This window comes from Rhopalosiphum padi, chromosome 1 (assembly GCF_020882245.1).
Source record: "Rhopalosiphum padi isolate XX-2018 chromosome 1, ASM2088224v1, whole genome shotgun sequence".
Classification (NCBI taxonomy): domain Eukaryota; kingdom Metazoa; phylum Arthropoda; class Insecta; order Hemiptera; family Aphididae; genus Rhopalosiphum; species Rhopalosiphum padi.
Genome location: NC_083597.1, coordinates 4,667,062 through 4,694,210, shown reverse-complemented (window position 1 = coordinate 4,694,210; position 27,149 = coordinate 4,667,062). Strand labels below are relative to the sequence as shown.

The 27,149-nt window shown below is 28.9% G+C and overlaps 1 protein-coding gene across 2 annotated transcripts in view; it reads right to left on the bottom strand.

The window, feature by feature from the left end:
• LOC132932180 (Kv channel-interacting protein 1-like) overlaps nucleotides 1-27,149 on the bottom strand; it is a 131,198-nt gene that overhangs the window by 63,853 nt on the left and 40,196 nt on the right. For both annotated transcript variants that reach the window (XM_060998427.1, XM_060998426.1), the window contains exons 2-4: nucleotides 14,536-15,221; nucleotides 10,971-11,162; nucleotides 10,821-10,894 (exon numbers count right to left, since the gene is read on the bottom strand). In XM_060998427.1, the coding sequence (XP_060854410.1) occupies nucleotides 10,821-10,894; nucleotides 10,971-11,162; nucleotides 14,536-14,899 (630 nt within the window). In that variant the 5' untranslated portion in view covers nucleotides 14,900-15,221. The remainder of the gene's footprint in view (nucleotides 1-10,820; nucleotides 10,895-10,970; nucleotides 11,163-14,535; nucleotides 15,222-27,149) is intronic.

Below are 27,149 nucleotides of genomic sequence, written 5' to 3'. Positions count from 1 at the left end.
ATACTCAATACAAATACCTAATAGTTTAATTGCAAGTATTAAGCAATTTTTTTTAATTTTTTAATTTTTTTTTTTATAGTTTCAGTATTTAGTTATATAGTTTAAACAATTGTTAATATATTAATATGATAATACAATAATATTATTACTATTATTACTTTGACATAATTATTATTATTATTTCATTAATACAAACGGCACAGAGGGTAGGCAATATAGGCACAGCGCTGTCATGAATTGGTTTTTCCAATAGAAAAAATTATAAATAAATAATAATAATTATTATTATTATAAATAATAATATTTATGATTTCTATTATTTTATTAAATATTGATTATATTAATTAAAAATTCAAGAATGATATAACATGTTGTGTGCGAGTAAGTGATGAGAATACGTAAAAAGTACACAACTATTAACTACATAATTGCAAAATAAACATACCGACGAGAAGATACGTTATAAAACAAAAAATAGTTTCATTTTATCGTCATCATGGACTCATGCAGTAACATCAGAAGTGTATACGCATAACTATTCGCACATCGCACGATTCATGAAATACGAAATTACTTGTGTACGGTACATGGATACAGTTGAAGTATGCGTCTCGTCCCAGTAGTAAAATATAATATGAATATTTAATGGATGTATTAATTAAAATAAATCGAGACATATTTTATAAAACATCATAACACACGAGAAACCGTAACTCCAACTCTGAGAGAAGAAAATATTTTTAGCTTCTCAGCAGAGGAAACACATACGCTGCACTAGGAGATATCACGTACGAAAAAAAATATGTATTATAATAAATCGTTATTTTTAGACTTTGTCCTATATGTGTACGAAAATAATCTAATACCTGAGGGCAGAATAAAAGAAAAAATATACTCTAAACTCACAGGTAACATTAATTTTTTTTGGCAACTACGTTTTAGTGTTGTTATTTCGTTTTCTCTTTTTTACCGAAAAAATAGAGATATTTTATTTTATTTGAATGCTATAAAACCACTGATTTTACGAAATGTCTAGACTAATTTGAACAATCGACATAAGACTTTTTTTTTGTAGCGAAAAAATACCACATCAATTCCAACAAAGAAATTGTACACAAATTATTATATTATTATACTATTTTGTATCTGAATATGCATTGTGCAGCTGACAACCATATTATCTACAAATAAAATAAAATACGATTTATGTCACAGTATTACTACGGTGTGATGATAATACTACCTTTTTTTACATTAAAAGTGTAATATATAATGTAAAAATAAAATGTACAAATTCATTTGAAACTAACAAGTGATTGTGTATTAGTTATTGTACATCGTGAATTGTAAAACAAAATTTAAAAAATAAACTAAATCAGTGAGTAAAGAAACTATCTGTTCAAACGTCTTCGCAATATTTTAAAATTATCGATTAAATCAAATAAAATTTGGTTATGATTAAAAAATACAAAATATATTTTGTTTAAAAGTTTGGAGATAAAATGTTTTAAAAATTTTATTCTGAGTGCCGTGTAATATTGCACATGTATGTTATGCATTAATAAAAATAATAAATATTATAAATAATACCATATAGTAATTTTACCGGCACCAAACGAAATACAATCAATAGTATTATACGTGTCAATGAGAAATTCGAAATGAAAGGAATTTCATCATTTCACGGTACGACGGCTGAACATGGATTTGTACTCTTGTGCGGCGTTTGACGAACTGATGTGAGCGTATAATGTACGATCTATTGATGTTACAAGAAAAATTCGCGTGTACAAAACACGAAAAATATCGAAAATTTACCCATGCAAATGGAAAATGTATAAAATATATATAAATGTATAAGCGTATATACCAATATCAAGTAAAAAAAATATCGATCGGTTAACTTTTAAAAGTTTTTGCACGGGACTATCGAGTCAACTATTATGTATATTATATATTTCAATTGATATGTATTAAAGTACAACATTAAAACCGCAGTCGGTAAAACATATTTACATAAATTGTATATTCGTTCAGAAAAAAAAAAAAAAACGATTGTGTTTACCGTTTTCGAGTTTATACGTAGTTATAATAATAATTTTATGCGACGACGTTCGCGCACACAACTTTTGACGCACCGCTATTATTTATACGTTGTTTAAACGACCGACTCGGCACCGGATAAATAGGGCGAATGGTACAACCGGTGCAGTGCCGGGACACAGTAATTTCGATCCAACTCAATAGAAACACTTGACAAGCTTACGTAACGGTTCCCGGCACCTGATAATAATTATTATGGTTTAAACGCGAGCTTATTATATAACGCACAACTCCGAGGTAATTTTCACTCGGTAACACGACCCGGTTGTTGAACGATTTTTCATCGCGTTCAACTCCTCACGCGAATTTATTTCCACTAATTATTTTAAACATAATCTTATTATTTAAGCCCCGAAATATTACCAGTAATAAAAAATAATAATACGATCTGACGTCCGTTGCGTTGTCGAAAATTATATGATCCAATATTTATCAACGAACATAATATCAACTCGTTTCCTTTATAATAAATAATAACGCAATTAAGATTGATAACCACGGTATCTGGAAAATTGAGATACACGAGTTGGGTTGATCACGGACTGAAGTTTCTTAAAAATTTTAAATCAGTGATAAATCATTGGATTTGAAGAACGAATGCAAACGCAGCTGGGTTTAATCGAAATAATGTACAAGATTTTGTTAAAATAACGAGACGCCTACTGTAAAATTAACTTTTTTATATTTTTTCCCAATCACATTCTAGGTTTTTATATTTTTTTTCGTTAAAACTACTCAAAAACTTTAAAAAAAAAAAATGACTTGTTATACGTAATGACATGCTGCTTTTGAAACTTTATGAAAATTTAAAACTATTGACGCACTGTATTTCATTTTTAAATTTTTAATATTCTAAAAATTGTTTCCCAAAAAATCCATTATGTGTTTTAAAACTTATAGGCTAGGTTATTTTATATTATCTATGATTCCGCTTCAAACATGGTTAATTTTTTATTCTGAAACAATAAATATTTCATATTTCATTATGTTAATAATTTTCAATATTTTGGTATGTAATAAACATTATTAAATTGTTTTATAGTTTGAGATTTTGTTCGTTTAAATTTTATATTTTAATGTGCGATAAACTGTAATATGTTTTATGTGTAGCCAAAGTCTATTAATAATTTTTATAATATTTATGAGTGCTTTTTTAACTCCAAAACGAAAAGTAAGATTATAATATTAAAATAAACAAAAAAGCTTTTACCAATACATATATTATAATTTTAGATAACACTATGTATATTACAATATTATCCATTCTTGCATAGTGTTAAGATTCTGTGGAAAAATAGATAAAATATAAAATAATGTATTTTAAAATAAACACATTATATTAATGTAATGTTTTTAAAAAATAACAGTAAGCTATATATACAAATATGTGGTGCGTGATGAAAATCACCTAACCGACAACATTTTCGAAGTAAAAAAAGTAGAAGGTTGAAAAACAATACGAAATAATCGAAAATACTTATAGTTGTAAAACATGGAGTTGACTCAAAAAATAAAAAATACTTTATTGTTTACGTAACAATATGTTATATCATATACTCGTACATAAATTAATATACATATATACATATTAAACAGTGTGAATTTACATGGTTCTCATAGATAAACTGTATACAATATGTATTGGGTTCATAATAATATCTACAATATTATTCATTAAACTTCACTTTTGAAAAAATGAAACATATATTATAATGGAGCAAAAAAGTAATCGCTTTACATTGTACCGGTAAATTTATGTAAGTGTACGTAGTTTTGAATAATAAAACGAATTTGCGTCATATATTTTGATTTGCAATCGGAGATGAATTAATTATTTTTTTTTTTTTTAATTAAATTTATTTTTTTTAAATGTAGACACATTTTTAAAACGAGGAATCAATCTACACATTATAACTTGTATAATATAGCTGAATAATTTGACTCCTTACACTAAATTGTACGCCGTTGTACGAATCGTAATAATACTTTAATGGATGTACATATTATAATATTATATGCGCCGAGTACCGAGTTCCAATATCCTAATGTGGGTGTCATTGTTGATCGACCGGTAACCGAAAAGTTTCTATAGTTTGTGTATTTATGTCGCTGTGATGTGAAATCACGTACATTGATCCAACATTTCAATAATATACTTTGCTCGGGGCCTTATTCGCGTTACATGTTTTTGCAATGCATAATATATATCATACTGCCGTTGGTATTTGCTAGAGCAATATTATAATATATATATATCATAGTCCCATCCAGCGAAATTACAGTCCTTAAACGAAAATGTGACACTTGCGGTTTATAGGATATATCAAACGGTTTTTATAATATATTATTTCACGTTTTTTTATTTCTTCGTTTAATACTAAACGACTTTGGTTTGATCTTTATTAATACCTCGAAATGCGATATTCGCTCTTAATCCGGCGGCGGTCAAAAATCGAGTAGAGAGGTTATAGAGCGTATCGAGCGAAATCTAGATTAAGTGGCTGCTAAAGTGCAAAGATCTAAAGAAATAATTACATCATTTAAATGTTTGTAATAAGTATATTGAATCGTTTCGTCGTATTAATCCGTTATATTAGAGCGAAATCCGGGGCGAGAGCACACGCTCGGTGAATCACCCTGTATATATATGTACATTATAACGCACTATATATAATAAGGACTCGATTGAAAAGTTAACTCGATACGGGCTTAGTACTAGCCGGTAGTATTATACATATACATAATATTATATGCGTGTGTGTGTAATATGTATACAATATATATATATATATATTCTGCGTATATGAGCGGTTTTCGGCTAATGGGTTTCGTGTCCGTTCCATCCGCCGGTGTTAGGGATGACTGAACTCCGATGAGCGTCTATTTACACCGAGATCGCGGGGACTAATGGTCGAGTCGGATTTTCGAAAATAAGAATCGTACCTGTACCTATATAATAATAACGACGCTATATAGCCAGTGTAATGCGGCAACGCTCATTGCGGCGGCGTTTCACCCGTAAAACTCTGCGGACGAATATGGTGAAAAACGCGTAAACGTACACGCGGACACTGGTGAACTGTTTTTATATTATATTTTATACGATATAATCGTATGCCTCGTAATATTATTATTATATTGTACCGCACGAAAGGTCGAGACGCGACTTGTTGCGCGTCGGGCGACACGACGGTATTGCGGATCTGGTAATCCCTATAATATTATTATCCGGACTTTTCGCGTGCGAGTTATTACGGCCTAGTGCGCAGTTATAAATCGAAGACAGTAATTAGTCACTTTGACTTCATTTAATTATTCAATACACAAAAAAACTGTCTACAGAATTGACGATAAATAGATAAACAATAAAAAAGGGAAAATAATTATTTTTGTATGAATTAAGTACAAAAATTAAACGACTTTTTTTTAGTATACCTACTTATTACATATTTTATTATCATAGTTTTAAAAAAGCTATTAAACTTTAATAATCACATATTTAAGATTTGTAATAAAAAGTGACGTTCAAGTTCGGTTTTGGACATGACCGATTATTTAAATCAACTAATAAGACTAGTAACTAATAAGTATAAATAATTTACAGATCGTTACGTATTATACTAGTTGGTATTATTTCAAAATTGTATTAATTTTATAACTGTTATGTCAAAAATACCTCTATTTCTACGGATAAATGTTATCCAACTGTACGCATGTTAAATAACATTAATATTTTTTAGTTTTTGATAGATTAGTATGTATAATATTTTAAATATTTTAAGATATAATATGTATTTTTTTAATTTAGTTAATACATGTAAGAAAAATATATTTTTAAATGTAATTATTATTACTGCTTTATATCACTAACATGAATAAGTATAGGTTTTTTTAGATTGGTTTTACAATATATTTATTGGACGTTATCTGGTTATAGTGCCGATCAATACAGAATTTTTCCTTAACTTTTATGTCTTAAAAAAAGTTTTTTTTTAATTTGACGTAGGTAATTGGTCTAATTCGACATGCGATGACTTATATGACATCCAAATTTGGGGATCGACCAAAGTCTCAAATCTAATATTGTTTCAATCTTTTCAGTCTATAAACATACGTTTATTAACCAAAGCTCAATGGTACGTTAGCAATAAAATTCTTCATAATTATCTTAAAATTCCTACTCTCTCTGAACTTGCTTCCATTCACTATATAAAATTCCACTCCAACACGTTGGCTCACACAAATCCTCTAATATCAAATCTATCCTCTCGCACTATCCCAGATAATCCATCCTGAAGCTTAAAGCGTAATTGGCCACACGATCTCCTAAACGAATAGTTTTCGGTGTAAAGTACTAAAAAACCAACAAAAAAAACTCATGCAAGCTGAAGTAGCGTCACTGGACGGGGCCTTCATTCAAACCGTCAAGCCCCGTGTAAATTTATTATATGTATTACTTATTATTGTATTTTTGTTATTTATACAGATTGTAAAAAAAAAACTGAACTGAACTGAACTGCATGGGTGTAACTATAATACTATATACTAGCATAACGAAAATTAATTAATGAAACATGACATTTTTTTCATACTCAATGTGTATTGTACAATTCAAGAAATCAATCGATGTCGATCGTTCTCACATTACTCGTGCGTTCTTGTATTGACGGTTAATATCTGCCCATACTTTTAATAATCTAAGTACGACGACACAACAGCATAGACGGTTTCCGAAAATTTCGTTTCAACCAATTCTTCATAAAATTAAATAATATTATTCATATACAAGTTTCTAGTAGAAATCACTAGAGATACGTGTACGATCTTACGTTACACACGCTCTACCATAATATTACAAATAACAATATATTCGGTATAACATTGTTACATAATAATTAATGTTAATATATACCACGCTATTCAATTATTCTAATTGAAACGATTGTTGTTTTCGTGAAATAATAATACACAGATACCAATATCGGAAATTGGAAGGTGCCAAGAAACTATTTTGGAGCGAGTAGTGGATTCGAGTTAATAATATAGTACAAGACGAAAAAATCGACAACGAACGTAGGAATATACAAACGCGTTTTGCCCGCTTTTTAAGTCGAATTTGGACAACACCGCGATTATTAAATTTAAATTCAAACAATTCCTAATAGACATATTAATGTTTTTTCATGTTTATACTTCGAGCATTGATTAGTTAGAGTAATACTTAATATACGCGCTACATAATCGGTATTGTTGTTAGAATATAATGGAATAATATATGGGTACCCATGTAGTATTATCGTTAATATAAATGTTTTAATAATTAAAATAGTACTAGTTATTTTTTTAATTAGGTACATCAACGTTTTCAAAGTAATTATCCACTAAATAATTCACATTAAAAATGACGATTCTCATTTAAAAAACAGAAATTTGTACAAAAAATCAGAATTTGAATACATTGAAAATTATATATACTATATAGACTTAACTACCTAATCATTGGAGTATAATACATTGAAAGAATGTTATTTATATGCTTCTCTAAACGTAAATTAATAATAATTATATATTTAGCAACTGTAATTAGGTATTTAACCTGTACATTTAATGGAATTGTAAATGTTTTTATTTCACTAATTTATGTTGGTAAATATTCATAATACATCAATATGATGATAAAATATTTTCAAACGAGTTGTTTGCAAGATTAATAAAACATTAAAATATATTGTTTAGATTGAAATAAACATTATTTCGTAGTGTCGCTTCGAAAAAAGGAATCTAGATTTTTTTATGCTCTTAAAAAAAAAAAAAATCCTTTGTAGTCAACAACATAATGGAAAAGGTAAATATTTAATCTTTTGACGTTTGTACTTTTATTTGGTTAATGGAACATTAATATTTTTCATAAATTCGTTCGAAACTTTTGATTCACGTAGTTTATTGTGCATGTGCGTTGCAATGCATTTCTTTATTTGTGTACAGTCTAAATTACTAATATATATATAAGTTAAATATAAAATATAAATCTAAAATCTTGTTTGAAAAAAAATTGTATTTAGTATTTGTTATTTAATATATTGTTTTTATTTTTTAATCAAACCATTAAGTTATAAATTGTAATACTCAAAATAATAATAAAATAAAAACTGCGAAAAAATATTATACACGCGTTGTTGTTTTTTTTTTTTTTTAGTTGTTGAAGGTATAATTTCCAGTGAAGATAGTTTTGAAATAAATATTAATAATATATATATGAATGATAATTTGAAGAATTTCGTTTTTAAATTGTAATTATGTTTCAATGCATTTGGTCATATGTATTATAATTAATTCAAATTTATCAATCGTATTAAAAGCTTAAAGCACAATAACTAAATGCACCTAACTACCGAATTAGTTTAATGTAACGAATATTAACATTAAAACATAAAATATATCATTAAAATGGTATATATTTCATACACTCAATGTCATAGCTAAATGTTTTTGACTGATAACTTTCATAAATTATGAATTCATTCAGGGAAAATGGTGGACAAATATCATTGACAAACGATAAAAACCTGGAATTTATAGTTTTTAAATCACATTAGTTAAAAATGGCATTCAATTAATAAATATAATTCAAAATTAAAATATTTTGTCGTTTTAAAATATTGATACACTAGACAATGAAAATATCCTTTTTGATAATAATCTGAATATAAATAAATGATCCATGGTTATATTTTTAATTCTAATGAAAAAATGTACAAAAATCATTGAAATAAATAATAAATATTATTAATTGAAATGAAACATAATTGATATGCAATAGTTCTGTTTTGTATTACTATACTAATAAAGCATAACATACAATATCTATATTTTTACAAATGGCGTTGAACGCAGATATTGAACACTTACAGCTTAAACTTCCTTTTATTATGCAAATATATAACATAATCTGACAACCAAAGTCGATACAACAGATTATAAAAGGAACGGTTTCACATATCAATTAAAAATTTAATTTAATTCGCTGTACGTGCAATAAATAACTCCAGTAAATTATTATCTATACCAAGACAAAAAATATTTTAAGAACACAAGGGGGAGAGAAAATCCACAATAGTTTTTATCATCCAATCAAAACTCGTCAAAAAAAATCGTCTTTGCCGCCGCATAATCTTTTACCTCCTTATACCTTAATCTTATATTTTAGTACGCGTTTCCTCCACTTTCGGTAAAATCGGTACTAAAAAAATGTCCAACTTATAAGTCGTTTTAAAGTCTTATTACATTTTCTTATTTAATTTCGTATATTAACTTGAAATATCTTATAAACCAAAGATTGTGATAAAAACTTGGAAGCCTATTTATTTTAATACGTATTCTTGAAAACTTAACAGCAATTTACTAGGTAGGTTAATAATATAACACGAAAAAAAAAATACTATAGACATTTGTAGCTACTATAGTCAACGTCACTAAAATACATTAATAAACCACGCTCAATTTTACAATATATTACATGAATCGTCCAGATTGACAAATCGTACTTTTAAGTTCTTCTTATTATCGTATGTGAGTATTATTTAAATAGTTTTAATAAATTAAATTACAACTGAATTTGAAATAACTATGAACAAAGAAGAAATCCATAAAAAAAAAAAATATGAAACATATTATATAAATGATTGCTCATTGATAACATTAATAACGATCACATGATATTTTATAACCTTGGAAATTAATTTGTATTATTTTAAAGTAAGATGGTACTAATATGTACTTAATAATATCAATAATTCGAGATTTTTAGTAGAACAAAAAAGTAATTGATTTTATAAGGTTTTATTTCTCAATGAATATACAATATATTTAGGAACAACGATTGTATAAGTGTTTCAGACGCTTTTTATGTTACAAACCCAATCTAGCGGAAATTATATGTAGATTGTGTTTGGATATCAAAATTGTAAAAAAACTCATCATTTTCTTTTTCCAATGAATAGAAGAAAAAAAACAATAAAAATAAAATAAAGAACGAAAATAAACAGATGACTTTATAGTCATTACATATAAAATGCATTGGACCCTTTACTCGGAATCGGTTTTGAAGTGCGGTGAATAATCGCTTTCAAATTTAATGGACAGCTCATAATAATAATATGCAACATGTCGCAAAATTAATCTACTCAAAATGTAATTCCAGTGTAACTAAATTTTGATTGGATACGATATAGATATTTGACGAGTAGTATAATATTGAAATTAATTTTTCACGTTTAAAATTAATAATTAAAATAAAAATCAATAGTTTCACATATTAAAAAAAATTATATTTATATATACATATAAAAAAAAACATATACCTTTAATAATATATACTTAGAAAACGCTTTCATGCCACTCGTTACTGTTTTGTTTATTTAACTACATATATACAATATCTAATAGAAGTATTTTTCTAAAGTCGACCCATCCAATTTAAACCTGTATAAAGTTTATAATTATGTAAAAGTGGCGTAATTGCAAGTTGGATTAACTTCAAAACGTGCGACGTAATTATCAATTATTTTATTTAGGTACTTTTATTTAATTTTAATTAGTATTTAAATAACTAGGTTCTACAATAAGTAAAAAATCGAATTGATATAATGTAGAACTAACAAATATTTTACCGCCTAATTTAAATAACTGAAAAATAATTCGATTTTTTTGGTACTCACCTCAAAGTTTAGAATTCCGTTTCTTTCGTGGTCCAACGATTGAAAGACATAATGAGCGTATTGACTTATGTTGGCTGCGATAAAATAATAAACACGGTATCAATGACAATTGCGGTATAAACACATTTGGGCTTTTTCGTCTTATGTTACCTCCTTGAGGGAAAAACTGCGAGTAAATGCCGCGGAACGCGTCTTCTTTGATAAGTCCGGTCGGGCATTCCGTCTTGAAATTGCGGTAAATTTTTTTGATTTCCGATTCCGTGAAACCCGTTGTCCGGCAAAAGTATTGTACGCTTTCGGGTCTGTATCTGGGCGGTGTTTCCAAATCATCAAATTCGGAATCTAAAGGGGAAAACGTCGTCATAATAAGATTAGTGAAATGTATTATTATTATTATTATTATTGGCGGACCGATTTTACATTTGCGGAACAATATTGTGCGATATATTATACAGCGAATATAATTTATGCCGTGCAAGCTAAAATGGTAATAATTTCGACGTGAACTAAAAGCGGCGTAAAACATGCTGAAACAGTGTATTTTATTATAAATTGACACTTGACCTTACCGTCGCTCCGAGACGCCCGTACACAAATTACGACTATACTTAACAGTCTATAATATTGAAAAAAGAGGGAGGCGTACCCGACACGACCCGACGCTGATCAACGACCCCGGTCTTATAGCGACTTGTGTTTAAGTTGTTTTTTTTTTTTTATGGTTTTTTGCATCGCTGCGATATTCAGTTCGGCGAAAAAAGAAGGAGGAACAAAAAAAGAAATCTTATTATATCGGAAAATTAACTTTTTGTGATTTTGCTGCGTCTGCGTACTTTCAATTATTGTAATATTATAGTAGGTATAACCAAACAATCTACGTAATGGGCCAGTGCTGTTCGGTGGTTTTGATGTGTGCAAAAACGTAAAAACTTAATCTGCTCTGATAAGCCACTGTTTAGCTGTTGTAATAAGTGGTCATAGAAATGTCGGTTTTTTTTTTTATTCGCGTTTATTTTTCTCGTATATAAACGCCGATGAATATAAAATGGACTCGAGTATTCAAATCAATCAATAAATAATATTAATAAATTATACACGAATTTGCGTAGTAAATGGCGTGGTTTTTATATTTTCGCGATTTAAATGTGTACCTTTTTTATTTCACGAGTTTAAACGGTATTGGTCAGAATTATTACGGTCGTAACATTATCCAAACCCCAAACAAATATTATGGTCTAAACGAGTGGTCATAAAAATCATAAACGATTATTTTTTTTTTATTTATTATTATTATTATTATTATTCGGTATGAAATTGTAAATATTGCAGCTTATATGTAGTTGGTTTGTTGATCAACTTAATTTAATTTTGACTTGTTGTGGATAAACAACAACAAATATTTAACGAAATACTTGTACTGTTCTAATTATGCATGTCATTTTAATTGGATTAACAATAAATACACCAAAATATAAAATATATGAACGCTAAAAAATATTAATAAACGTATTTAACACAACAAAATGTTACAACCTTCTCATACAATGTAGGAAACTGTTATGCTATTGTATAATATTATTATGTACCTACGCGTATGAAAGGGTGTCAAGTATAATTAATTTATAAACTAAATTGTATGCAACTTCCGAAATATCCCAATCACATCGGTTCGTCGTGCACCAATGGTAACAATAACAATTGTAATAATGATAAAACTATGACCACTGTTGGCGGGAAAAATCGGATTTCGTTGTTTTATCGGAATAAGATTTTTTTAAATGATATATTTTTTGTCGATATTATCTGCGCTCACATATTATGATTATCGTTTTAATGACGTTATATACTATAAAACACCGACTCAAATCAAGACCACGACATAATCACGCAGAGGACAGCATTGCACGTCAAAGGCTGTGTGGAATTTAGTACAAAATCAATTATAATTATTCTCCGCAGATGTGCACAAACCACGTGTAATGGGCACCCATAATGTATCGTTCGTATGCAGGTTAATGTGGTTTAAATGTGATATTATATTCGTCGAGTATCCTATTAGAATTACCGATTATGCCGGGAAATCGAGTTGAAATATACTCATGCTCGACAATATTTTATGCTCGAGAAGTTACGCGTGGAATCGTTCAGTGGAGGAGTAAAAATATGTCCCGTGAAGTCGATTAGAAAATATTAGGATTTACATTGCGCCTTGATTGCCGTTTATAGTCTTAGTCCGTGAGCGAGCACGTGTGTACGGATGAGTATAAATATAAGTATACAATCAGTACGTTTTGTGTCGGTAGTTAGTTTTGTTTGATAATAATTTGTACGAATGCCTTTTGCAGACTCAAAATGTTTTTACTTGAGAAAACCAAACTATGTAATAGTACCTACTGTAATTAGTTGATATTATAAAAACTTTAAAATTAAGTACTCTTTTTCTTAAGTTTCACGTCTATACATAATAGTTTCGTAATTTAATTTAAAGGTTAATTTAAGCGATCCCAACTTATATAGTAATATTGTATCACACGCGAATACAATCTGAAACTTGTTACATAAGCTTAAACATTTTTTTTTTAATCTCTATTAAAATTAAGAACAGCTTATTATTAGTTAACATTAAGTTTTGAATAATTTATAATATGTTGATGAAACATTTTAAAGAACCAAGTTTGAAGAACCTACCGTACTTATAAATGATTAAGTTCAGAATTTAAAACCCAACAACAGGTATCATTAATTATTTATGATAATATCAAAAAAAAAAAAAAAAAATTATAATTAAAATAATTAAATTTTAATAACTCGATAAAATATTAAATTGATATTATTGTTTTTTTTTCTTTTGTTAATACTCTTTGGATAATTATTAGCTATACGAACTACATCAGGTTATACCAGAACGCTTCTAATAAATTAAATAAACCTAAAGTTTTACTTTTTGATGCTATTTTCGAAGGTAAACTTACCAGTGGAAAATGTCTCCCGTGGTAGCGATTCTATTGGGCTTTAGTGTAAAAGCACTCAATCTAAAGTAAAGTTCGTAGTGAGAAGAAAGCTCGGAGCGGTGCAACGACGTCTAAATTACAGAGTAAACTGTGCGAATACGCGGAGACACACACGGCGGGGAACGTCCTCGGTGCATGCAAGACGATGGAGAGTGGAATTCGTGCAGAGGTGGAACGGTGAAAGATCGGTCGGGGGGAACGGTCAAAGGAATAACCTCGTCAAACCGACCGACCGGCCGACCGACGGGCGCAGGTTACTACTGTAAAACACACGCGGCGGAGGTCCGAAAACCAAAGTCGTCCGGCGAGAAAGCGGGCTAACGGCGGGTGCACGTCTACGTCGTCTTTATTGTGTGTTACGATGACTTTTAAGTCGAGCTAAACTCCGGACGTTTTCGGGTAGATCACCGTTACTAAACGATACGATCACTACGACGGCGAATCGTCTGACCATCCGTCGGTGGCGGATCTAGAATTTTTGAACTTTTTTTTTTTGGGGGGGGGGTTAAAATCGTTCATATCCTTGTGTTCGTATCTTAACGTTTTGTAAACTTAATATTTAGAATTGGATTTTAAGTCTCTCGTACTGCTATGCGTATGATCTAATATATAAAAGCCACACGAGCAGGACCGGCAGACGACGTAGCCGCGGACCCGCGGCGCGACTTAAGGGCGCACGCCGGTCGGGGTGACCCACGACTGACCTAAAGAGAACTTGACGCCGGTCCACGCCTGCCGGATGAAGTTGTACACCCGTCTGTAGAGCGGCCGGTTGGACGAGGACGGCGACGACGGCGGCGGCGGCGACGACGGTGACTGGCCCCGGTGGTGGTGATGGTTGTGGTGATAGTAGGACGTCTTGTCCGCGAGGTGGTGGTGAATGTTGTGCCGGCGCTGCGGGTGCGCGCGGCCGCGGTAGTACACGCTGCTGTGGTTGAAGTGGTGCAGGTAGTGGTGGTGGTGCAGTAGGTTGCCGGTCGGCTGCGGCTGCAGGTGGTGATGGTGGTGGTGGTGATGGTAGTGCCCGGTGCCAGCGAGAGCGGTGCGGCCGGCACTGCTGTTCACCATGATAGCGGCCGCCCGCAGCGCATGCGGCCGCCCCGAGCGCGCGTCCACGTCGTCATCGTAGTACCGTTCGTCGAACGCGTCCGGCCACTCCAAGTCCTCGAAGCCGATCGTCTTTCACGCCGGGCTGCACGATCGCCGCGTGGCCGCCCGCCGTCGCGTCACCGACGGGACCGGCCACCGCTCGCGCCGTCGTCGCTGTGTTCCGGTGTGGCGACCGTGCGCGAGGGTAGTGCAGTACTACCACCGTGACTGCTGTAACAATGCGACGCGTTATTATACGCCGCCCCGCGCCAGTGCCCGTCGTTCCGTGTCCGCGTCAACGCTAATCACAAGACGACAATAAAATTATAAATTAAAGTTATAATTATTATATATTCCTATATATATTACTGTGAATATTGTTATCGTAACATTATGAGCCTTTGAGGTGTGTGTGGGCGTGTGTGTCGAGAGATGTGTGTGGGGGGGGGGGGGGGTATTGACCGGTCAAAAAATATATCGAGTTTATTTATTTAAGACTTTTCACAACTCGTCCAGCCGTTAGCTGTAATTAAAATCGAATTCACTTAACGATAGTTTAATCGACAGTCGAAATGACTTAGTCGATTTTATCAAGTCGCGATATTATTAATATAAAACATATATTTTTTGGATCGTTTGGTTTTAGTGGTTGTGTACATTATATTTCATAACACGTATGTATAATATATATATATTGTTTTACCGTACGCGGTTTTAAATGCAAGTAATCCAAATACCGTAACAACAATAATAGGCAATAATATAATAATATTGTTTCTGTTCTGTTTCTCGGTAATACAACAACAGTACTTATTGAGTAGATAGACGCAGAATCATCTAACTTAACGATATCGTGTTCACTTAACACAATTGAGTTACGTGTATTCATTAACTTGTCCGCCTTTGGTTGTCATAAAATATTGTGAATCTGAAACGATATTTTATAAAAGGGTATTGACGCGTCTTTTTCGAGTCTATTAGAGGTCAAAACGGCGGCCGGTGTAAGGACTTTGTGTAATCCGAAGATGGATAATGTATTTATTAGATTTCTAGTGGCGGCGAATTGAATGTGGTTCTCATTTATTTGAATTTGGTCTTTTCGATTTTGGCTTTACTTTCTCCGTTCAATTTTTACGACGTTTCCCGAAATCTGATTCAGCTACCTAATACGAATATCCAACTATATCTAACTATATCATAAGTCACAAATTTGTATAAAATACACAATGTATAATTGTTTTTTTCAAATATGCGATAAAAACATTAAGAATGTATTAAAGGAACGTCCAAGTACGTGAAATAAAATGTAGTTTATGAAATTGAAACACTTAATTAAAATGTGTATCTCATCAATATAAAACCTATTCAAAAACATTAAATTTGAATAAAATATAGTTTTTGTGTCTATAGTGTTGTTTGGGCCACCTAAAACTAAATATTAAATTATGTGCAGTTGTATTTTATATAATAATGGTTCTTTGCACTTTCGTTTTTTTTTAATATTTTAAACATTGACATTTTAATAATATGACATTTTTGATTATTTATATCTAGTCCTAAGTAAAAAGTGTTGATAATAATTATTATTATTATTAAATTAAAAAGTCAAAAATATCATACTAAGTAATAAAACAATTTTATAGTCCTTAAAAGTACCAATTATATGATGATTGATGAGCTATTTTTCATTTAGGTTTGACAAGCGTTACAAAAGTAATCACCAAAATGGGTCGCGAATCGAAAAAAGGTCGAAGACCTACAAGAACTAGTAACTGTAAATTTGGTGAAAACAAAAATGTTTTTTATTTTATTTTTTTGTGAAAACAATGCATGTATTCTTTTATTGCATATACATTTCATGTGACACTCACATTAAATTGAAAACTGCATTGTTCAATATTATGAACCCGGAACTACTCTTCGATTTCAATAAAAAATCAATAAATTTCAGATGAAGACCGTTACGATATCCGAACAAAAATAAGTAATACCACAGTAAGTTAATTTATTTTTCGTAGATAATACAAAAATAAAACCATTTTCCCATAAAATCCATCATATTCTATTTGAATTTTATCGAATAATTTTCCGAACTTAATTATCGATATTAATTTACATTTTATACAGTACGAGTAACCGAAATTAAATAATAAAATAAAAATAATAACTTTCATAGTAATTGTTGGATTCTTAAAAAGTAATTTGTAGTTTTTTTAATTTAAATATTAATATTCATGTTACTATTTTTATTAAAGTTAAGTTTTAAAAATAAAATAAACAACGTTTGCCTCTTCACTCTACTCCATTACATTCGATAACATAACGTACGATCGCTATCGGTTGTCATAACGTCGTGTTAAAGTAATCATGTTTGTGTTACACTAATCTGCGAACAACATGTATTGTTAATAAAACATAATTTCAACGTAATAATGGTCAGTGTTGAATGAATTCTTATGATTGACCTAAAGTTAACTCCCCCCGAACGATATAAAACTATCAAAACTAATCAAAACAGTATGACTTAAGATTGAAGTTTTCTTAGTGATTTATGTATTTGTGCACGTATTTGTTTATTTCGACGTACTAACCGTAGTGATTTCGAACATCAGAATACCGTCGATAATGAATTATATTATACGCGTTTTGGTTATGATAACTTTAAAATTCGAGTGAGACAATAAAAACGTATTACCTTGTTATAGCGAAAACTTTTACCGTTCAAAACTTATTTAAGCATTACCCACACCCACGTATACAGTAAATGTCTGTAGGTAGACACTATAAAGGTACAGGCAAACGTATTGAATCGCGAATGCGTATTCAAATATAATAATGCGTCACCATTGTCCTGTTACAGTGTACTTTGAAGAGGTAAATATGAGAAATATACATATTTTTCCAAGATCCAACTACTCGTATCCGAAGAAAACTAACGTTTTTATGTTTATGGTTTTATAACGCGGTACACGTACGAACAATTTTTCTGCGTGAGTTTTACCGTGTATTTTTACTTATTTTTTCACATGAAAACAACTTTCATTAATCATTGTGGTGTCCAAACAGTTGAACAATTATAATTATAGCTATATAACTCTTGAAGATAAGTTTTTGTAAAAAGAAAAAAGACACATTAAGACTAATCTGTTTATTTTTTTTTTTTTTATCGCTATGCTCATAATGCAAGGCATTCTCGTTATCAAAGTTACTTTCTTTTGGAAATGGCACATTCTTACCACAGCTGGTCTATACGTAAAAGTAATATACGGAAATAGAATTCGTATAAAAAGTATAAAATGCAATATTAATTGTAACATAATATATTAAGACTATTAAAACCAATAAATGATTCACAACTTTCCAGTACAATTATGTTTACCTTATTGATAGGTAATTCGTGTTGAACGACTATATTTTTCATCAAAATTTAAAAAGATAAATTATTATTCTAGACATTTCAAACGTTTATATTAAAAGTTATTTGTGAGTGCACACTCTTTACGATTTCTTCTCAAAACATAATTTACTCACCAAACAATAAAGCGATTAAATGTAATGGTTTTACTGTTATAACTTTGTAAAATCCATTTTATGCATTGCATTTGATAATGCCATAAAGATATGAAAGTAATTAAAATACAATATTAATTATATTTTGCTATTACCACGAAAGCATATTTTACAAAAATCAAAGCTGATAGTTTTAGTACATATGATAATATAACTATTTAAACTTTTTGCATAATATATACCATATTATATTTCATATAGATTGGCAATAACTGGTTGAATGAAACGGTTATTTTTATAGAATAACTTTCAAAATCCAAGTGTTTTAGAAGACGTTAATAAGTTTAATCTGAAGAATTTTTCTATTTAAATATTGTTATTTTAGTTCCTAAACGAAAATATAAATATATTGGTTTTACGGTAAACTAAACTCTTTTTTTATTGTTATTATTTTATATATGGATGTTTTAAAATAGTAAAAATTGATGGATTCTAAAGTGGCATATTGGATCTAGTTGGTATTTTGGGAATGGGGGATGCAACATTTTTATTTATGAGTAAAATATATTTATTTAATACACGATTCCTTAATTTTTGTTTTCAATTATTAAAATAAAACTATATCATTTTCTGTTTAAGCATTTCAATTTCACATATTGACAAACTTTGTCGAAATCCGTACCTAAAATATTTTGTGGTTAAAAAAATTTTTATTAACCTTATAGGTCTTAAAACTTAATACAAGGTAACTTATATGATTTACATAAAATAATATTAAAAAGGTTTATTACAAAATTGCATGAATCATTTTACGAGGACTTTAATTTTAAATTTGAAAAAAATTTATATAAATCATGAAATATTTCGTAGACAGTTTACTCCACTCATAAACATTTTTCGTCGCATAAATGAATAACCATCGAAAGAGATATCAAAAGAAATATTATGCATTTTACGTGATTAACTAATTATATAATTCAGTCGTCAATATAGTACTATTATACAGCTTATAGGCATAAGCATTCTAAGTACTCCTTACAGTAAAATAACTTTTTGGTTTTATTTATTTTGTATTTAGTCTTAACAAAAGCATTTGCATATTATGTCTGAATTATACAAATGTTGAAGATAAAAAGCTGTAATACCTCTGTAACTAAACGTATATACGGCTGTAAAAACTAAACAGTTTGTATAAAATTATAGATAAAACATACATTTAAAATTCCTTATGTCGTAATATGTTTAATGCGTATATGTGTCATTAATAATTCTATTTTTATAGTAGGCAATAAATTTATAACTATAAAATTATTACTGATATCATCTCAATATAAATTCTGGTGGTCCTTTTTATTTTGTTTCATTGAGTCATTAATAATATTATCATCCTGCTTTTCTATGAATAATTTTTTAAAAATTAAAATTAATTTTCAAAAAGCTCCATTTAGGCAATGTACCATGTTCGTGACATTTCTTAGAAATTAAAGTATATTTTTAAAACGGCGATTTTCAATTATTCCAATAAGTTTCTTTAAGTGTGAAGAAAATCTACCGGATAAGTACAATAAATTCTAGTTTTGATCGAAATCAACTCTTAATCGACTTAATCGTATTTAAAATGTGATAATTTATCATTGCTTTGATATTCACTATCATAACAAATCGCTATCCTGTAATCTTTTGGCCGTAGCCATTTTATTTAAAATATGGGACAACGTTTTCTTTAACTATTATCAATAAAATAATAATAATAAAACTAATACTTATTTTCGATAGAAACATACTATTTGTTTAAACAACGAAATATACACTAACTTAGTCAAAATCTAATTTTGTCAAAGTTTCTAATACTATCAATGTTATTAAAAATAATAAATAACTATACCCATTCTCTATATTTTATTATCCGAACCGTAGTTGTTTTTCCTTTATTATAAACAATTTACTGTTATCTCTGTAAGCTACGTAGGCTTATAACTATTTTTATGATTTTAATTTAACAAACCTCTTGACCTAATTTATTAGTACTTTCGGTTTAGACTAGAAGAGATCGTTGTTTGAAAACCATGTATTTTTAATTAAAGTATATTTCCAACTTGAATAAATTTAAAATGTTTCGTGTACAACTAGGCATCTTATGTTCTTAAATCTAAACTGCATTTTACAAATTAACTTATTTCAACGATTCGAAAAATAATAAAACCTTTATTATTTTAAACGAGTTTAAAAAATATAATTTTTATTCTTTCCACATTCAAGCTTTCGTGGAATTACATTTTCGCGTCGAATGTGTCACGTAAACAATCTCAGTGTAAATATTTTGTAAAGCTGACTGGAGAGGTTAAAACAATCATAAGTCGAAAATACGTGCAAATTAATCTGACCTAAACCATTTACCACTAGTCACTACCAAAGAGCTCTAGCTGCCCCGTGTCTTTAAAATTTTGGGTTATCCGAATCCTAAACGGTTTCTCGTAATAAAACGAGACGAAATTTGCACACATCCCTTATATGCGTATGTAAGCCGGCAGAACAGTTTACAATGAAACTGTTTGGTTATTTAATTATTCATTACACACGCACTTCTGTTTTGTTTGCATGCAAACGAAGAGAATAGATTTCCTTTGTCTTTCGACGTCGTCAAAAATAAGTAAACTCTACACGAGGTAGAGAGGTAAAATGATAAGATATTATTATTATTAACTCAGCCATGATGAAGATTATTACAAACCACCAGAAAAAAAAAACATAATAAAATACTTTTTTTTTTCTATAATCAACATACCCGTATTTTTCGCGCGTATATATTATTAATAAAAAATATTTTTAAACTTATTATAAAATTAAAATTGTTAAGATTATTACAGAATACAATATGATTACTTAGTTTTACGTAAAATGCAACAAATAATTTCAACATTTACACCAATATACTGCAAACTATGAATGTACAAAGTTTATACGAATAATAGCAGTTTAATTGTATTTTACTGATTTTTTTTTACTCATTTAAAAACTATTTTCATAAAATTATTTATTATTGTATTTAATGTGATGAGAATATTTCAATATTGTTTTTCGTGAAATCGGGAGCTTAAAGTTGAATTTAATATTAACACACTCACATATTATTATTATTATATCCAGCGAATTTTCTATTTAAGTTAATAATTTATTGTTATCAAATGTTACTCTATGTGTTTTAATCACTAATAAAAACATTCTGCACATCGTTACGTTTATAAATATTTTCAAAAATAATAACAATTTACTTAAGTTTAAATTTAAATTTATAAATAAATTATAACATGACATCGTAGTATCTACTTATAACTATAAAGATACCGTAATTTATGGGGAAAAAAAGATCAAGTTATATTATGAAAATTAACTCATTTTCAGCAGAAATTACTCCACGTCCATTGTACAATCGTTAGTCGACAACAGGTCTAATGAATTTTTTTTTTTTTAATAACTGTATTATTCGAGTTAACCTAACAGATTCAAAATCAGTAACTGCAGACTTTCAATGTTACCAACTGATTGTCATATTAGATATCTACCGAAAACAAACAATACTCGATAGATACGATAATCAACCGACTTCTCGTGTAACGCGATGTGGGAAGCGCCGGAGTACAGGATATTTTACTTAAAACATGGGTAAAAAAAAAACAATATACCTAGTTTTACGTCTAGAATGTATTTCTCTCTCTGGCATCCAACTATGAATCTATAATATTATGTCAAATACGCACTACTTATATTTATTAGGTTATCTTTTGAACAGTTATCGTTGCCATCGTTGTACTTATATGCACTTTGATGCATACTTAATACATTCTCTTAGTACTACTAAAATGATACATTTTATGCATGGGTGTATAATCAGTAGGTATGTGACATTGATATACACTTATGTATGAAATATGCAGTTATAAAGATCGTACTTATACGAGTCGACGGTGCACTATAGATGCAATAAATATTTTTCCCGGGAAATCAAAAAAAAAAAAAAAATTGATACTTTACAGTTATTAGTGGTTTAAAACATGGTGTACAAAATATATAAACGTCTTAAGCACGTCTTAAACAACACCCACAAGAATTCTCAGAACAGCAGACAGTATTGATTATTGTACATATAAACGGATAATTTAGACTCTCGAGTCTGGATTTTCTATGGACTCACAAAAACAGTGAATCGTGTAATAAGTTATTTTGCAGTATCTAATACCTAGTAAAAATTAAATAAATTAATACAATGTTTATTGATTTATTATCTTTGTTTTGTACAAACACAATTTAGTTAAAAAATAAAAAATGATAAATGATCCGTTTATGTATACGAATGTTACAAGCATTGTACCATCGTAGTTTATCAATATAAACTCGCCTATTTATTAATTTATTTGTTGTTTTTTTTTTTTTTGTAGCATATAATGTTTGGTTTATTTTTTATTTCTATCTATTAAAAATATAATATGTATTCAAACAGAAAATTATAATGTTGCTGCTTTGATCAAAATCCTAAAAGAGAATCTTGAGGATAAAAACGTATATAACGAACGATTATCTTGGTGTTGCGTTTCTATTTAATAGGTAATATGCTTATTAACTGTATGGTTTGGATTGCATTCTAGATAGAATGATGTGGAATATTGTTAGGATATATGTTAGACGACATTAATTATCATCGAGTTTTAAACGGAAAAAGAATTGACGAAAACAAAACAAAGATTATACATAAATGGTTTGGTTTTGTCTTATCAACAAATAAGAGAAGTAGTTGGTGTATATATTATTTTTATATATACACACACATAATATATATATGATACACGGTATTATGTGACCGAAGAGGTTATTTTTTTGTTGTTGCCGTTTGAAATAAATTTGGTCAAATGATGTACTTAAGCCAGCGAAATCGCTATATCATCACTAAATATCCTGTTTATATAAATGTAAGTCTAGAATATTTTGTTTCGAAAAAAAAACTATACGATTTATTCTGAAATAAAAACAAAAACATAGTCGAATCCTTCGAAGTCTGTGCATCAAACCGTCTTATAAATTAGCGAACTGTATACAAAAAGAAACTCGTCTTATCGATTTGAATGTATTCATAACCACTATGAAAAGGGTTTTTTTAATATTCGTGTTGTGGATTTATTTTTTCATGAAAAATTGAAAATGAAAAATATATATAAGTTTAGCCCGCAATATAAATTTCTTTACGCCGTTCCGCAACAAAGAGTGGCCGACGTGTTTGAACGCGGATAAGTCTAATTATAATAGTCAGAATTATTTTAGTGAGATTTTTATACATATTTTTTTTTTTTTTTTTGTTTAAAGGAACTTCTCAGCTAAATAATATAACGACAGCGAATTGTACATAACAGTTTGGTATGTGTAAAAAAACAGCCTTTTTAACATTCACCACTTTACAAATTGAAACACAGCAACAATATAAACCATCCAATTAAATATGTATGAATGCAAACTATAGCTCAGTTCATATATATGTGCAAATTATCCAAAAATGTTAGGGGTGGAGACTTAAGCACCGAACACATTTTAGTGGAAACAGAGCTATAGGACTACTCAATTATAATACCATATCTGTTCCAATTGATATGTCTATTAATAAAATATTAAATAAGTATAATTTATTAAATTATTTATTATACATTATCAAACAAATAATTTTATTTTTTTATAAGTAATATTTATAGTAGTAATTAAATTCCAATTGTACATTTATATTTTTAACATATTTATTTAAAATAGTTTAACCATTGAGGTCTTCATCTTTTTTTGTAAATAATTAAAAGTATGATAATGTATCTTGGCCTGCAGTGATATTGTGGTGTAACATATGAGATTTATATGTGATACTAATATTATACTTATATACTTATTATTAAAGATTATCAAGAGGTTCTGGGTGTTAGTATTAAAATTCGGGATACTAAGCATCCTAAGTATTTTTTTTAAATTAACAGCAATGGCTCAGTTATTAGTATTGTATAACATAATCTACGATCGATAATAATTCAAAAAATATTGAGAATATAAATCCAATTACAAATTTAGTTGGAAAAATAATATTGTGGTTTATTTATTATTATATTAAACGAATTGTTTGCGTTATTAGGCACTTTAATTCGATGTTCTGTGCTATATAATTATTTCAATCCGTTTAAATTAAAGCCAAATCCTCAAAACTAATGGTTTAAAAAAATTAATACGCCGCAGACTATATGAAAAAATAATTTCTTTTTGATTCAATTTGCAAAAGAGCAGGCTGTTTTAGAATAATTCGATTTTTATCCAATAGATCATTAGATTATTTTCGGACTTATCGTATAGTACAAAATTTGTTAGCCTACGGTGAGACCAGTTACTAAATTAGTTATAAAATAATAATAAAAAATATAATAAATTATTTTTTTGTTAAATTTATTTTTTAACATGTAGGGTGGCATAAACAATCACTAAACATTTAATGAATCAATAGTGTGCTAATGGTCCATTAAGTTTTAGTGAACCATCAAATTAATCAATTAATTATGCACCCCAGCACTAATACATTATTTGTATTTATTATTAATTATTGTAAGTACAAAATAATTTGTATTATCTGTATATTATTAAATAATGTACCTATTTTATTGTAATTTATTTTATAAAGTCAATATATTTTTGTATAATATTGTGTTCCTTAATATAAGTCGGACAGCTGGTTGAAAACTAATTATTCCCATACAGCCTGTTCCATTACAAAAGGCCTGACTTTTCGCAAAGAGACGGATTTATTATATATTCTACGTTACAGGTGTGTGTGTGTATATATATATATATATTGTTATGACATAAAGAAAAATTATTTGATCGATTGATAAATTATTTTCTAAATCAGAAAAATTTACAGAAACCATCATTTCTATAGAATTAAATATCGCATCGTTCAACTGAATTCTCAGCTAATACAGAATGTTTTCAACGGAAAAAAGAACAAAACTTATAGATTACAGGCCCATCGGAAATAACTGGCACATTCATAACGAAATCCATTTACACAAAAGACTGCGAAATCAATTTTTGAGGCTACCGAATGATGAATGATTCATTGGAGCAGACGTTTTTAAGCACACGTTCAACAGATTTCTAGTCGGTTGCCCGATCAACACTGCAGAATTCACTGACTTATCGCGGTAAACATTATTATTTATTAGAATTACTGTCGTTGTTGCACATTACTTATTTAGGTGAAATGCTTTTTCAAAATTCGCTTAATCATTGTGAAAATATAGAAACGCTCCAAACGTTGCCGTCAACTTGTAGTGTTAAATACGTTTCCGATTAATTTGTAATATTTTTAATCGCAAAAAATACTTGTTATTAACGAATTGTGTACATTAAATCGGATAATATTATTATTTATTACATCATTGATATAGTAATAGTTACTATAATATGAATTACAACACTGAAAATGAAACAATAAATAAATGATTTTATAGCTTACACAATTTCCTAGTGTTTTTAACACTATAAATAGGTAGATACCTAGTACCTACTCAAGGATAGATTTCATATTGTGGTGTCGTGAACGAAAATACTTGAAAATGATCCTGTAATGAATATACAAGATAAAAATGCAATCCATAGAAATCGCTGCAGTTCTGCGTTTTATTACTTTTAATGTTTTAAAATACAATAACAATTCGAGTCGAAAACGAGAGCAACAACTGCGCTATATGTCCGACAGTCATACAAGCTGTTTGTGCAAATGACGGGTAATATTACTGTAGGTAAGTTATATTAGGATGATCACAAGTCTGAGATCTCTGCTATATTAAAATGTACCCATAAATACGTCCGTTTTTGTGTTATTATAATTAATTGTACACTATTGAAACATTGGTGGTTTTCCGTCTCATTCCATAACCTGGTGCTCACCTACACAAAGACAAGATTCAGACGTTTTGATAATTTGCGATCCGAGACAGATATTTCTCCCCTTTTAAAATATAAATGCAACTTTGTGTACAATATTCAAACATTTATTGGTATTATGTATCGGTACAATAATAAGCATCGAATGGACTTAATTTTGCTTTAAAATAGAATTCAGTGTTAAGACATAATATCATTTAGATACATTTACCTACATCAACTATTTGAATGATTATTTAATGATCTTTCATCTTAAGTATAAGATATATATTTATATATTATTTAAATTTGTATTTCAAATAAATATGTCACCTATCTAGGTACATTTTAAATTGAAATAAATTATAAATTAAAGTAAATTTTTTTATTGATGAACAATAACCAGAAGTACCCAAACAAAAATATTTTCTTAATAATTTGTTATACCTATAATATGTAATATTGATATTATTATTCAATTAATTTATCGTATTAATTTTGACTTTTTTATTTTGTGTACATTAATTCAATAAAGTTATTATTCAATTTTGAGTTGTATTGTTTTTATTATATACTACATTCTCAATAGTTTTGTATATAATATATTATTATTTTTATTAGTTATGTTTAAATAGCTATCATTTATTGAGTTTTTTTTTATATAAACATGATATGTTATATTATATTATAATAATATATTCGTAATTCATGGTAATTTTTAAATAAAAGTAGTTTTAATTTATATTTGCTTTATTAGTTGCTAATTTCATTGTTTTAA